At 35.4% G+C, this 14467-nt stretch overlaps 2 protein-coding genes across 2 annotated transcripts; both read right to left on the bottom strand.

Moving 5' to 3' along the window:
- Window positions 1-898: 898 nt before the first annotated feature.
- Window positions 899-2811, bottom strand: LOC141281876 (secretory phospholipase A2 receptor-like). The gene is made up of 4 exons (XM_073813684.1): window positions 2775-2811; window positions 2318-2690; window positions 1541-1764; window positions 899-1263 (listed from the first exon to the last, which is right to left on the bottom strand). Exons 1-4 carry the CDS (start codon window positions 2809-2811, stop codon window positions 899-901), a joined length of 999 nt encoding a protein of 332 aa, XP_073669785.1.
- Window positions 2812-6686: 3875 nt separating this feature from the next.
- LOC135783690 (C-type mannose receptor 2-like) lies at window positions 6687-11028 on the bottom strand. The gene is made up of 5 exons (XM_073813480.1): window positions 11003-11028; window positions 10339-10377; window positions 9882-10254; window positions 7407-7639; window positions 6687-7119 (listed from the first exon to the last, which is right to left on the bottom strand). Exons 2-5 carry the CDS (start codon window positions 10373-10375, stop codon window positions 6749-6751), a joined length of 1014 nt encoding a protein of 337 aa, XP_073669581.1. The 5' UTR covers window positions 10376-10377; window positions 11003-11028; the 3' UTR covers window positions 6687-6748.
- Window positions 11029-14467: the final 3439 nt, after the last annotated feature.

Genomic DNA, 14467 nt, shown 5'->3' with positions numbered 1-14467 from the left:
CTGCTGGCTTATTTGAAAAACGCCGAGCTTCCATTGGAAACAATTGAAAACATGCGCCGGCCGCGGGCGTAAAAGTTTTGGTGTACCCAGCCCCTTAATTGTTTGAGAGCAGTTACATTCATTTGAAGAAATGTGTCAAATCGATTGAGAAAAACTGTAAGTTGAGATCTTTTTGAAATACATTATAAGATGATGTTAAAGTACAAATGCATTTTGATCTTTGATCAGTACCACGTGTGTGCCTGTCACTAGGGTTCCCTCCTCCCACCTAATTATCTAATCTGCCGTCCCTCACCTGATTCCTGTTTGCCCCTTATTGGTTTGGTTATTAAGCCGTCTTTAATTTGTTTGTTGCGTGTTCGTTATAGTTTATGCCATTGCCAGTTATCTAGTTCTTGCCTTGCCTAGCCTAGCCTAGTCTTTAAACCATCCAAAAAAACTACATCTGAAAACACATCGGGCGGTAAAACACAGAGAAACAATTGTACTGGGAATCAATGCTGAAGATAGCAGCTGTGAATGTATTGTGAATGTGTTTGGCTTGATGTTTCATTTTTTTGCACATGTTGATGGGCTTAAAAAACATTAAACTCTAAACTGACCATACAGTATGAGAAAAAATACAGTGATAACATTTGAAGACTGATTTTAATATATGAGTTTATTTAAATTTATGTTCTTTAAACTGATATTTCATTGCAGAGTTTTCTGATACAAGCAGACATTTCTAAAGATGATGAAAGAGAAAAACACAAACACACATCTGTATCATCTGTTATTAAAACTATGAACACAAACTCATATGATTCTCTTAACATCCAGAAATACATTTCATTCAATAATAAAATAATTTATTCATTCAGTTTGAGATGACACACTACTTAAACTGTAAATCATATCATTTTTTATTATCTCTGATGCAGATGAAGTTGAGTTTTTCAGTATCAGGATGACTGATCCACTGAAGATCTCCTTCACGCTGAACAGCTCCAGATCTCACTTCAGGATCACAGTCCTCTACTGATGTCCCTGGAGCCCAATTCTGATAGCACACCGGCTCTCCATTCACCCAGAACCAAATCCCCACACTACAGGAGTGACGTAACCCCATCCATACGGACGCAGTCGAGGCGTTTACAATCACCTCTTTCAACCAGCGCTGAATCTTCTCTGAAACAACTGAAACCAGATCCACATGATGCTGTCTGCAGTAAACCAGAGCTTCAGGCCAACTCATTGTCTCATTGATCAATATCAGATTATCTACAAACAAACATACAGGACAAACACTGTGAATGATCTCAGATCAGTTTAATAATTCTGTCATTAAACACACACAGACTTTTAGTACATGATCAAATAAATAAGTGACAACTCATGCAGACTTCTTACTGAAAGATTTGTGAAGTGTTTGTGAGGATCTGCTCACCTTCATGACACACAAAGGTATTTGTGTAAAAGCAACCCTTATCATTCCATTGACCCTGCTCTTTCATCTGGACCTCTGTACATTGTGGATCAGTACCACCATTAGGCTCACCAGACTTCCAGTTTCTGAAGGAGGAATCACTGTTATCTGACCACTCCCATGAATCACTGAACAGACCAATCCAGACTTCAGATATCTGACTGTCATTCATGATCTTCTGAATCTCATCATTCTCAGTTTCATTCCTCACACTGGTCAGATCAGTATATTTCTCTCTACAGAATCTCTGAGCTTCTCTCCATGTTTTATTAGATGTCTCAATGGTGTAATTTTTGCTGCTCTCTGTTTAAGAAATGAAAGAAAGATTTCAATAAATTTCATTAATTCTCACAACACTAATCTTCAGTTACTTTTTTTTTTACTCTTGGTAAGATGTGTTGGTAACTACTATGATAATGATATAAATTACACTGTAAAATTTTTTTTTGTAGAAATTACAGTATTACTGGGTAATAACTAGCTGCCAGTAAACTTACTGTAGATTTTAAATTTATGTTATTTACTGGCAACAGATTGTTCAAAGTTAAGTTAAATGAACATGAAACATTTTCAGTCTTTATCTTCTACAGTAAGTTACTGGCAATCAGCTGCGTAATTACAGCTAATTTTTTGACAGTGTATGATTTTTAATAAATGTCAGAGAATAAACAGCTGAAGTGTGTAGTTTAGTGTAGTTTACAGAAGAGTGAATGTGTCAAATATAAACTCACATCATGTTATTTCTGTTTCTTAACTGTGATGATGTTTATTATTGTTGTCTTATGTTTAACTTTACAGTAAACCTTTACTTAACAAAACATTATCAGATGTAATTATATGAAGCTGAACTCACCGTTGTAGCAGATGAAACTCAAAGACTCATTACAGCCCTTATGATGCCATTTTCCATCTTTCATATAAGCACAATCATTGGTTTTATCTGTTTTTTGGTTTTCCCAGTTCATATAGTCCACAGTGTGACCCATAGACCACTTCCATGTATAAACACGTGTATTCTTCAGTCCAATCCAGACATGCAGTTTATTATCATTCACACCGTTGTCCTTCACTTTACTCATCAGCTCTTTTATGTCATTCATGTTGTTGACTGTTGCCAGATCTGTGTAGTTTTCTTTGCAGTATCTCTGAGCTTCAGTCCACTTCATATTGATGTTTATATGATGATACCGGCGCTGACTGCATTCAGATACTGAACAGAGAGCTATGAAAGAGAGCGTTTGATTCTTTATTAAAACACATTGAGTTCAGTTCACATGACATTATAAACCAGACACACATCACTCACCAATGACAAGAAGTCTGAAATATACAGATTCATCCATTTCTGAAGAAGAGAAAGATTAAACATCTTAACTCATCTCAGATCAAAACATCTCACTATTATATTTGTATATGTTATTATATTCAGAGGTCAAACACTGATCTCAGTTCAGTATCTCAATAAGAACATCACAAACTTCATACAATATATCTACAATGTTTTGTTATTGAGACTTCTTCACATCTGTTTTCGGTCTATGGATCTTATTACTGTACAATACTGTACACTTCTTAGAATCAACTTGAATTTACAATTCATTTCAACTTTTTTGACTAGTTCCTATAAATTAAAAAAATAAAGTTAAATTAGCTTAAGTTATCCCAACTTTATTGGTATAATTTATAGCAACTTACGAGTCAAGAACGTTTAAATGAAATCTAAAATCAAGTTGAAGGAATTTTTACAGTGTATAAAGTTAATAAGTTATAAATTATTTCTCTTAGAGATGTCAAAGTTACTTTTTATCAAGTCTAAATAAAGTTCAATTATCAGTTACTGAACAGCACATTGATATTAAATCACAATCTTTATAAATCAGTGTGATATAAACAATCTCATTATAATATGAATAAGAGTTTAAGTTGTTCTTACTTTTGATGTTGTGTGTTTCTCTTCTGAATCTGTTGTTTATCTGTCTGTGTGTTTAGATGTCATTATATTATATCTGCTCTTTAACACCTCCCATCATTTCTGTTTTTCGGTAAAAAAGTTTTCATATTTTATTTCCTTCTAATTTGTATATTTTTCCACCTGTCGTCATGTAGTCTGTGTCTGTGATGATAACAAAACTCAAAGCGGAAAAAATGGGTGACAGTTTTTCCCTTATTTGTGTTTGTCAACAGTAAAATACAGCAAATAATAAAAGATGAAGTGGATGAGATGTGTTTTTATTAATAAATATATTTCAATAAGTCCTCAGGATAAGAAGTCATCACAGAGATTTATTGAAGATCTACACTGAATCTCATTGAGTATCAAAGTCCAGTCAACAAAATCATCTTTGTTAGCAACATGTTGAGATGTAATCTTATTCACAAAATTATGAAGTTACTTTTTATATAAGATGTAATTTTTACAGTGCTGAACACAATTCATCTGCTATCATCTCTACTGTCTGTGTGTCTGAATTCATCATCATTACAACAAAAACAACCTGATGATGTCAAATCTAGAAATGTTGTGAATGTTAACCATCAGTAAAGAGATGAGATTTCACTAAACATTCACACAAAGGTGTTGTATAGCTTCAAAGGACTGATAAAATACACAAGTTGTGTAGACTTTAATGCTGTTTTTGTGTTGCTGTAGCCCCATTATTGACACAAAAACACATTAGTCATTTACATCATGAGCGGAAAGAAAACCAAAAACAGCGTGAAATGTTGCTGTTGATATCTGCATTCATGTCCTCTATTCAAATAAAATTTGCCTGACAGTCCTGACCAACATAAGTTTATTTTATTACGTCAAGTCCTCCCAGCATATCCAAATTATTTCCTTGTCCAAAGGCACTTTGCATTAAATATGGAGGAGGTGAATATAGACAATTTTGAAAAAATAAAAATTTTAATAAAACATATTTCTGAATGCTTGGTATACACTGACTTCAGACTTTAAATGTTGTTGTGGCTTCAGGCTGCTATCACATCTTCCACTGCATCTTCTTCTGTTTATTTACAAACATCACACCATCAAATATTAATGTCTTATTGTGTTTCATATTGTTTTAAATGTTTTTGTATTTTACAGTACAGACTGCATAAGATTTAGTGTCTTGATGTCAATAAATTGTTTGCGTGTGTACACTGTAAATTCATTTCTGACATACTGTACTACATTCACCATGTATTCATTGTCATTGATCTGTTTGTTTGTTGACCTATGACCCACAAGAATGTGCACATCATTTACAATTTATAGATATCATATACTTGAAAAGAGAAAGCCAGTTTACAGTTTACAATGTTTTATGTATTTACTTTCTGAATTTAAAAGCCAATCGCATTGCATTATTGCAGGGATTCCCAAAGTGTTGTGCGCGCACCCCCAGGGGTACGCGAGCTGCCACCAGGGGGTGCGCGAGAGGAAAAATGTAATGGTGGTCTGTTTCTTTAAGTGGGATTTTTCCATACAATAAATAAAAAAAAAATGAACAGTAAACATTTCCTTTGTAATCGCTTTAATTTTAAATAAAAAACTATACTTAATTAGTTTTTGATAGAAACGTAGAAGACAGCTGCTGTCTTTTTCTACGCACTGCTCTTCTGTTATGCACTGCAGCCGCTATATGCGTGCCAACTCGTTTCATTCATTCCATATATATTATAAATATGCTTAACTGACTGAAATCAGGGAAACTGTCAAGTGTGGGACGTCTTATGATAAAGTTGTTAGTCACGAAGGAGGAGAGGGACCAAGAAAGAGAGACGTTTTTACGGCAAAAATAAAAATAATGAAATGTGACGAGACATGGGCACGTTTAATGCACAGGATACGCGAGCAATGTGTTTTCATGCATTGTAAAAATACATAAATACTTACAAAGACACTGTAGAGAACTTATTAAAAGCTTTCATTTCATTTTGTTTTAAACTTGAGCTGTTATAATGAATATGCAAACTATTATACACCTTTTGTGCGAACAGTAAAGGCTTTCGTGAATGATGGGTCTGCACGTTACGCACGCATCTAGAAGGAGAGCGCACTGGTAAACATGAGGAAACTCTCATATGTCATCTATTAGCTGAGGGCAGTAAGTGTACGTTTTTTACCATAGTAAACTCGAATGGCGTCTAAATATCACAGTGGTTAAACGCATACACGGGGCGCGCATCATCTACGTTGAGTGTAGCTGCGTCTGGTCGTAGTTTCAGATGGTGCAACACGCGTAAATATTTTTCACAATGTCAGACGTAGCTAAGCTCGACACCCAACTTCTTAACGTCCGGCTGTTGCAACCGGCCCCTGGTTATTTGCGCATGATTAAACATGAGTCTAAAATCTTTGTAGTGTTTTTGTTTTGTGTTTTTTTTTTTGTTTTTTGTTTTTTAAGTGGGGATTGGGGGTGCGCCAACCCGGTTGGGACATAGAAGGGGGTGCGGAGGAAAAAAAGTTTGGGAACCCCTGCATTATGGGATATTGTATTGATTTTCAATTAAGATTAAACTGTTATACTTTAATATAAATGTTAGTTCAACATAATAATAAGTGAGCGTGTCAAGGCTGTATTCAACTTTATCTGAAGTGTCCTCTCATGACATATTGAAATATTTCTTGTATTTTCAGATGTTGTAATTGTTTTCTCTTCCCTTTATTCAATTTTTCTTTTATCTTTTCTTTAGTGTTTGTCTTCACCAATCATCACCAATCATAACTTACTGAGTGAATCTACTTCATATAAAGTTACTTCATGAACTCTCTGTGAAGTGAAACCACATAAACTGTGTTCATTTCAGAAGAGATAAATACTGACTGTAGAGGAATTTATTTAATACATGAACCCAACACATACAGAATATAATCCAATCTTTATTGTATTTCATTTGACATACAGGATCATCTGTGTCAGAGATTCAGATACAAGCAGACATTTCTAAAGATGATGAAACAGAAAAACACAAAAACACATCTGTGTCATCTGTTATTAAAACTATTAACACAAATTCATATGATTCTCTTAACATCCAGAAATACATTTCATTTCACTTTGATATAAACTCATCACCTCATAATATTAAAAATCACAACACAAGAAAATATGATTTAAACTTCTGTTCACTCTTAAAATAATTTCTTACCCCTTACAAAAAAAAAAAGATTACATAAGTGTGTAAGCATGCAATAGATGATTTACCTCAGAGAATAGTTTAATAATATTTATTTAATATATATTAAAACACAAATTAAAGAGAAAGTGATGAACACAAACATATATCATATCATTCTGAATCACGTGTGATGCAGATGAAGTTGAGTTTGTCAGTATCAGGACGACTGATCCACTGATGATCTCCTTCACGCTGAACAGCTCCAGATCTCACTACAGGATCACAGTCCTCTACTGATGTCCCGTTCCCTGGAGCCCATTTCTGATAGCACACCGGCTCTCCATTCACCCAGAACCAAATCCCCACACTACAGGAGTGACGTAACCCCATCCATACGGACGCAGTAGAGGCGTTTACAATCACCTCTTTCAACCAGCGCTGAATCTTCTCTGAAACAACTGAAACCAGATCCACATGATGCTGTCTGCAGTAAACCAGAGCTTCAGGCCAACTCATCTTCTCATTGATCAATATCAGATTATCTGAACACACAAACACAAACATACAGGATAAACACTGTGAATGATCTCAGATCAGTTTAATAATGAAGAAACTTCTGTCATTAAACACACATTGACGTTTATTAGGCTACATGATCAAATGCATGAGTGACAACACAAGCAGACCTATAACACAAGATTTGTTAAGTGTTTTGTGAGAATCTGCTCACCTTCATGACACACAAAAGTTTGAGAAACACTGCAACCGATATCATTCCAATGACCCTGATCATTCATGTGGACTTCTGTACATGGTTCAGTATCACCACTAGGTTGATCAGACTTCCAGTATCTGAAGGAGGAGTCACTGTTATCTGACCACTCCCATGAATCACTGAACAGACCAATCCAGACTTCATCATTATTATCATTAATTTTTGTCTTAATCCCATCATTCTCAGTATCATTCCTCACACTGGTCAGATCAGTATGTTTCTCTCTACATAATCTCTGAGCTTCTCTCCATTTTGTTTTTTGATTATTTTTATAGATGTAAGCTTTGCTGCTCTCTGTTTAAGAAATGAAAGAAACATTGATTCAATAATTTTCATTCATTCTCACAACACTTATGAGCAGTTTCCTGGACAGGGTTTATTCTAGTCCCAGACTAAAACACATCTTTGAGCTGCATTAGTTTAAAAACATCTTACCCTGACTGGTTTTAACATAAATCAGTGAAATTGTATTTTTTTAAAGATGCACACCTGTAGTGTTAATTGTAAGGTATGTTTTTAAAAACTTCCTAAATCTCTTAATATAAATAAGGCCTAGTCCTGAACCCTGTCCAGGAAACCACCTCTTAAAGTTTGGGTGTTAGATTCATCTGTAAGTCTTGAGCTATTGTGTTTGTGTGTGTGTGTGTGTGTGTGTGTGTGTGTGTGTGTGTGTGTGTGTGTGTGTGTGTGTGTGTGTGTGTGTGTGTGTGTGTGTGTGTGTGTGTGTGTATGTGTGTGTGTGTGTGTGTGTGTGTGTGTGTGTGTGTGTGTGTGTGTGCGTGTGCGTGTGCGTGTGTGTGTGTGTGTCTGTAGCAGCTTTTCCAGTCAGAGATATGTCACATGAGCAAATGTCTCATATGTTTAATGAAGCCTCCCTCACTAATTCTAAAATGATCAGTAGGTGGCGGAATGATACAAACATTGAGTACGTTTACATGCACAGAATAAGCGGATAACTATCAAAAATCTGCTTATTACAGAAAACTGTTTTCATGCGTTTACATGCAAATCAATAAGCCGGCTATGCTGACAAATGGTTTACATGGGACTTGCAGATTTATCAGGTTTCTCGCAGGCAGTGACGTCACCACCTATAGTACATAATAGTCGATCAAAAAGTCAACGACATATCTGTCTTAAGCTGTACTGTTGTATCTCTCCTTATGTGTGCAGAACCTGTAAATGTAACATGAGCTTCTATTTTCACAGTTTCTCTCCCTTTTGTCGAGCGGAGACTTTTATGCGTTACCTTGCGCTTACTTCCGCGTGTGACGTTTATCTTTCATACTCGGAGACATGCGCACATGGACAAAACCGTGAGAAAGCCGGTTAAGGTGTTTACATGCCACGTGAAATCGGCATAATGAGCAAAAAACTACCTGTGCCGATCGGTTTTTGCTTACGCCGTTTATGGGCTTTCCCCGATTAAAGAAAACAGTTTTACGCCTTTACATGACCCCACGTGTTATCAGTTTATTAAGCATAACCGGCGTAAGACTGTGCATGTAAACAAACTCAGTGAAGCGGTTACTGTTAAAGTATATCAAATTATTTTTAGTTGCCCAATCTAAACTTTAAAGAGCATATTGTACCAGACTTACATTTCATTACAGATTGTATAGTCATATAACCGTGTATGTGACAAATAAAAAATCTCCAATCTTGAAAAGAGATTGGGACAGAACAAACGTTACTACACACGTTTATTAGCAGATACAAGAGGATTAACTCTTCCTAAGCGTTACAAAATAAGTCAAATAATATTAAAGAAGAAAAACAGAACCAAGCAACATCTACTGTGGCCATATCATACAGTCACAAAACAAGTCCTCATGTCATCAAGACATAACGTGACTGAAGTGAAATGATCAGCCTCTTAAAGGGGCATACCACACATTAAAGTGATGCATAGCCTACATTATTTTGGCTGTTACAGTGAATTAAATGCAGAGGTCACATTTCCAGTATGCTTTCCATACACTGTAAAAAAAAACTTTGCTGCCTTAAAATTTTTTGTTAAATCAACTCAGATTTACAAGTCATGTCTACTGAAATGAGTTGTCACAACTTATAAAATATAGTTGAGAAAAGTAAACTTAAATTTATAAGTTATAACAACTCACCTGTAGTTATAACAACTCATCTCTAGTCAAGATAAATAATAGTAAGTTGAAATGACTTGTAAATCTGAGTTGATTCAACAAAGAATTTTAAGGCAGCAAAGTATTTTTTACAGTGTACTTGACAAACATATAACTTTTACTTGTGTTTTACTCTTGGTAAGATGTGTTGGTAACCATGATGATGATTATGTTTCATGATGGTTTGTAATGAATGCCAGAGAATAAACAGCTTAAGTGTGTAGTTTAGTGTAGTTTACAGAAGAGTGAATGTGTCAAATATAAACTCACATCATGTTATTTCTGTTTCTTAACAGTGATGATGTTTATTATTGTTGTCTTATGTTTAACTTTACATCTCATCATGTTTTGTTAAGTGAAGGTTTGCTGTCATTTTAAGAAGCTGAACTCACCGTTGTAGCAGATGAAACTCAAATGATCATTACAGTTCTTATGATCCCATTTTCCATCTTTCATACAAGCACAATCATTTGTGTCATCTGATTGTCTATCTTTCCAGTTGGTATAATTCACAGTGTGACCCATAGACCACTTCCATTTATGAACACTTGTATTCTTCAGTCCAATCCAGACTCTCAGATTATTATCGTTCACACCGCTGTCCTTCACTCGTCTCATCAGCTCATTCATGTCATTCATGTTGTTGACTGTTGCCAGATCTGTGTAGTTTTCTCTGCAGTATCTCTGAGCTTCAGTCCAGTTCATATTGATGTTTATATGATGATACCGGCGCTGACTGCATTCAGATACTGAACAGAGAGCTATGAAAGAGAGCGTTTGATTCTTTATTAAAACACATTGAGTTCAGTTCACATGACATTATAAACCAGACACACATCACTCACCAATGACAAGAAGTCTGAAATATACAGATTCATCCATTTCTAAAGACGAGAAACATGAGAACATCTTAACTCATCTCAGATCAAAACATCTCACTATTATATCTTTATATGTTCTTATATTCAGAGGTTAAACACTGATCTCAGTTCAGTATCTCAATAAAAACATCACAAACTTCATACAATATATCTACAATGTTTTGTTATTGAGACTTCTTCACATCTGTTTTCAGTCTATGGATCTTATTACTGTACAATACTGTACACTTCATTGAATCAGCTTGAATTTACAATATATTTAAACTTTCTTGACTAGTGAGGAGTTTCTATACATTATAAAAATAAAGTTAAATTAGCTTAAGTTATCCCTACTTTATTTGTATCATTTATAGCAACTTAATTACTAGTCAAGAACATTTAAATGAAATCTAAAATCAAATTGATTAAACATACAATTTAAGTGCAACAAGGAATTTTTACAGTGTATAAAGTTAATAAGTTATAAATTATTTCTCATAGAGATGTCAAAGTTACTTTTTATCAAGTCTAAATAAAGTTCAATTATCAGTTACTGAACAGCACATTGATATTAAATCACAATCTTTATAAATCACTGTGATATAAACAATATCATTATAATATGAATAAGAGTTTAAGTTGTTCTTACTTTTGATGTTGTGTGTTTCTCTTCTGAATCTGTTGTTTCTCTGTCTGTGTGTGTTTAGATGTCATTACATTATATCTGGTCTTTAACACCTCCCATCATTTCTGTTTTTCTGTAAAAAAAGTTTTCATATTTTATTTCCTTCTTATTTGTATATTTTTCCACCTGTCGTCATGTAGTCTGTGTCTGTGATGATAACAAAACTCAAAGCGGAAAAAAATGGGTGACAATTTTACTGTTTGTCAACAGTAAAATACAGCAAATAATCAAAGATGAAGTGGATGAGATGTGTTTTTATTAATAAATATATTTCAATAAGTCCTCATGATAAGAAGACTTCACAGAGGTTTATTGAAGATCTACTCTGAATCTCTTTGAGTATCAAAGTTCAGTCAACAAAATAATATTTCTTAGCAACATATTGAGAGTTATTATGTGGTTGCAATCAATTTATTTAAGCTACATTTAAACAAATGATTAAATTCATTGAATCATTTTTTTTCAGTGTACAACAATAACATTACATTACAATGTCTAAAAGTGTTGTGAATGTAAAGAAAATAGATTTCACTAAAGATTTACAGAAGAATAACACAAAGCTGTTGTATAGCTTCAGAGGACTCATAAACTACACAAGTTGTGTAGACTTTAATGCTGTTTTTGAGTTGCTATAGCCCCATTATTGACACAAAAACACATTAGTCATTTACATCTTGAGCGGAAAGAAAACTAAAAATGGTATCAAATGTTGCTGTTGATATCTGCATTCATGTCCTCTATTCAAATAAAATTTGCCTGACCCTCCTGACCAACATAAGTTTATTTTATTAAGTCAAGTCCTCCCAACATATCCAAATTATTTCCTTGTCCAAAGGCACTTTGCATTAAATACGGATGATGTAAATATAGACAATTTTGATAAAAAAAATTCCCTAACATTTTTTAATGAATATTTGGTAAACACTGACTTTAGACTTTAAGGGCCCTATCTTGCACCCAGCGCAATTGACTTTGTCAGTGACGCATGTATCATTCGTATTTTGCGCCGGCGCACAGCGGGTTTTTCCCTCCACAGATGCACGTCAGCAAACTAGGGAATGAACTTGCGCTCCCTGGGCGGTTCAGCGCAAAAAGGAGGCGTGTTGCGGCGCAAACCATCTCTTATGCTATTTTGCAGTTTCAAAAAACAATTGCGCTACTAACCAAAAAAAACTAGTCTAAAGTCAGTGGCGCGTTGCGCGTTGTTCATTATGCTATTTTAAGGGCGCATGCTTGACCATAATGTATAGGGTGCACAACGCGCATTCACTTTGCATCTAATCTACACAGATGCAACAGTTATTTTTGCAAATCATAAATTGTTACACTTAAAAATATTAATACACGAGATAAGGGAAATCATAGTGGTGAGCATTGTGGTGATAGTTTTTATTTATTCTCATGCAAATAACGATTAAAATATTTTCATAACTTTGTTGTGTGGCTGTATTACTTTTATTTTATGTAAATAATAATTAAAATGTTTTCATAAGAAACCTTAATGTATATGAACTTGATTTGTAAGAGTACTTTGGGGTTGGACCTTGCTTGCGTTTCTTGGGTCCGATTTCAAAACCCCCAAACCCTTTCAGCGGTGAGGGTGGACGCAGCGATGTCCTCTGCTGGCGTCAAGTCCTGAGGCAGATCCACCTCCCGTTACACGGCGTGCCCGATTTATGCTGGCAAGCGTGGGATTCCCCCGTACAAGAACGTCGGTCTCCTCGGCTGTGAACCGCTCCTGGCGTGCGCATGGTAAATCCGTCATAATAATAGCAACCCGCCATGGAACTTGCGCCCTTGCGTTTAAAGGGAATGTTGGCTAGCGTTCTGATTGGTTTATTTGACGTTACGCCCAAACCACACCTATGAATAATGAACCTACTTCAGACCAACCCCTTATTGATTTGCGCCCGGCGCAAGAGTTATTTCTCACGCCGGGAAAATAGCAACCGCGCCCAAGATCCGCCCACAAACTCACTTGCGCGTTGCGCTTCGCACTTGCGTTTCAGATCGTTAAAATAGAGCCCTAGATGTTGTTCTGGCTTCAGGCTGCTATCACATCTTCCACTGCATCTTCTTCTGTTTATTTACAAACATCACACTATCAAATATTAATGTCTTATTGTGTTTCATATTGTTTTAAATGTTTTTGTATTTTACAGTACGACTGCATAAGGTCAAGTGTCTTGACTTCAATAAATTGTTTGCGTGTGTACACTATAAATTCATTTCTGACATACTGTACTACATTCACCATGTTTTCATTGTCATGTGATCTGTTTGTTTGTTGACCTATGACCCACAAGAATGTCCACATCATTTACAATTAAACGAGCAATGCATTTCTTTATACAGATATCACATATACACTTGAAAAGAGAAAACCAGTTTACAGTATGTTTTATGTAATAACTTTTTGATTCTGAAACCCAATCGCTTTGCATTATGGGATATTGTATTGATTTTCAATTAAGATTAAACCGTTATACTTTAATATAATATTTACTAGTTCAACATAATAATAAGTGAGCTTGTCAATGCTGTATTTAACTTTATCTCAAGTGTCCTCTTATTACATACTGAAATATTTCTTTTATTTTCAGGTGTTGTAATTGTTGTGATTTGTGCTTTTCTTTATTCAATTTTTCTTTCATCTTTTCTTTAATGTTTCTCTTTGTTAACAGAGCTCATGATCAATCATAACTTACTGAGTGAATCTACTTCATATGAAGTAACATCATGAGTTCTCTGTTGAGTGAAACCATATCAACTGTGTTCATTTAACTGTACAGAAGAGATAAATACTGACTGTAGATAAACTTATTTAACACATGAACCCAACACATACAGAATATAATGATCCAATCTTTATTGTATTTCATTTGACATACAGGATCATCGGGTTGTAATTTTCAGGCCTGTTGAGAACTCTACTTACAGCTCCAAACCTGAAGACGAAAGTTAAAGTCTCAGTCACCTGTCCCCAGACTGAAGGAAGGAAGTAAAAGCTTCGGTCACCTGTGAAATACTTACCGCTGGTCCTAGTGAAGAGCCGCTCCGTCGGATCACCCCCGTCGGCTGGGGAAGCGTACAGCCGGAGCCCCAACAGGCCACCTAAAGAAAGAGAGAGAAGAATGTCAGTCGTATAACAGACCACAGTGGACGTATCCACCCCTGGGGACCCTCGAAGTGTGTAAGTCAGGGTAGTCGATCCCTATCGCACGGAGTGTTGACTGTGTCTCTCTTTTTAATTCTGCCTCCAGGAAAGCGGAGGGCGCCACGGGATCAAGAACCCATATTGGAGGAGCTCCGTCCCCCTCGCCCCACGAGGAAGCCTACAGTACCTGGAGGATAGAAAGAATACTGTTTTAAACTTCCCCTTTCCCTGAAAACTATTTTAAGTAACTTAATAAAGCTTGTTTTAATTAT

The sequence above is a fragment of the Paramisgurnus dabryanus genome, chromosome 2 (assembly GCF_030506205.2).
Source record: "Paramisgurnus dabryanus chromosome 2, PD_genome_1.1, whole genome shotgun sequence".
In the NCBI taxonomy this organism is placed as follows: domain Eukaryota; kingdom Metazoa; phylum Chordata; class Actinopteri; order Cypriniformes; family Cobitidae; genus Paramisgurnus; species Paramisgurnus dabryanus.
The sequence above is the reverse complement of the archived record's forward strand: the minus strand, read 5'-3'. Positions and strand labels throughout refer to the sequence as shown.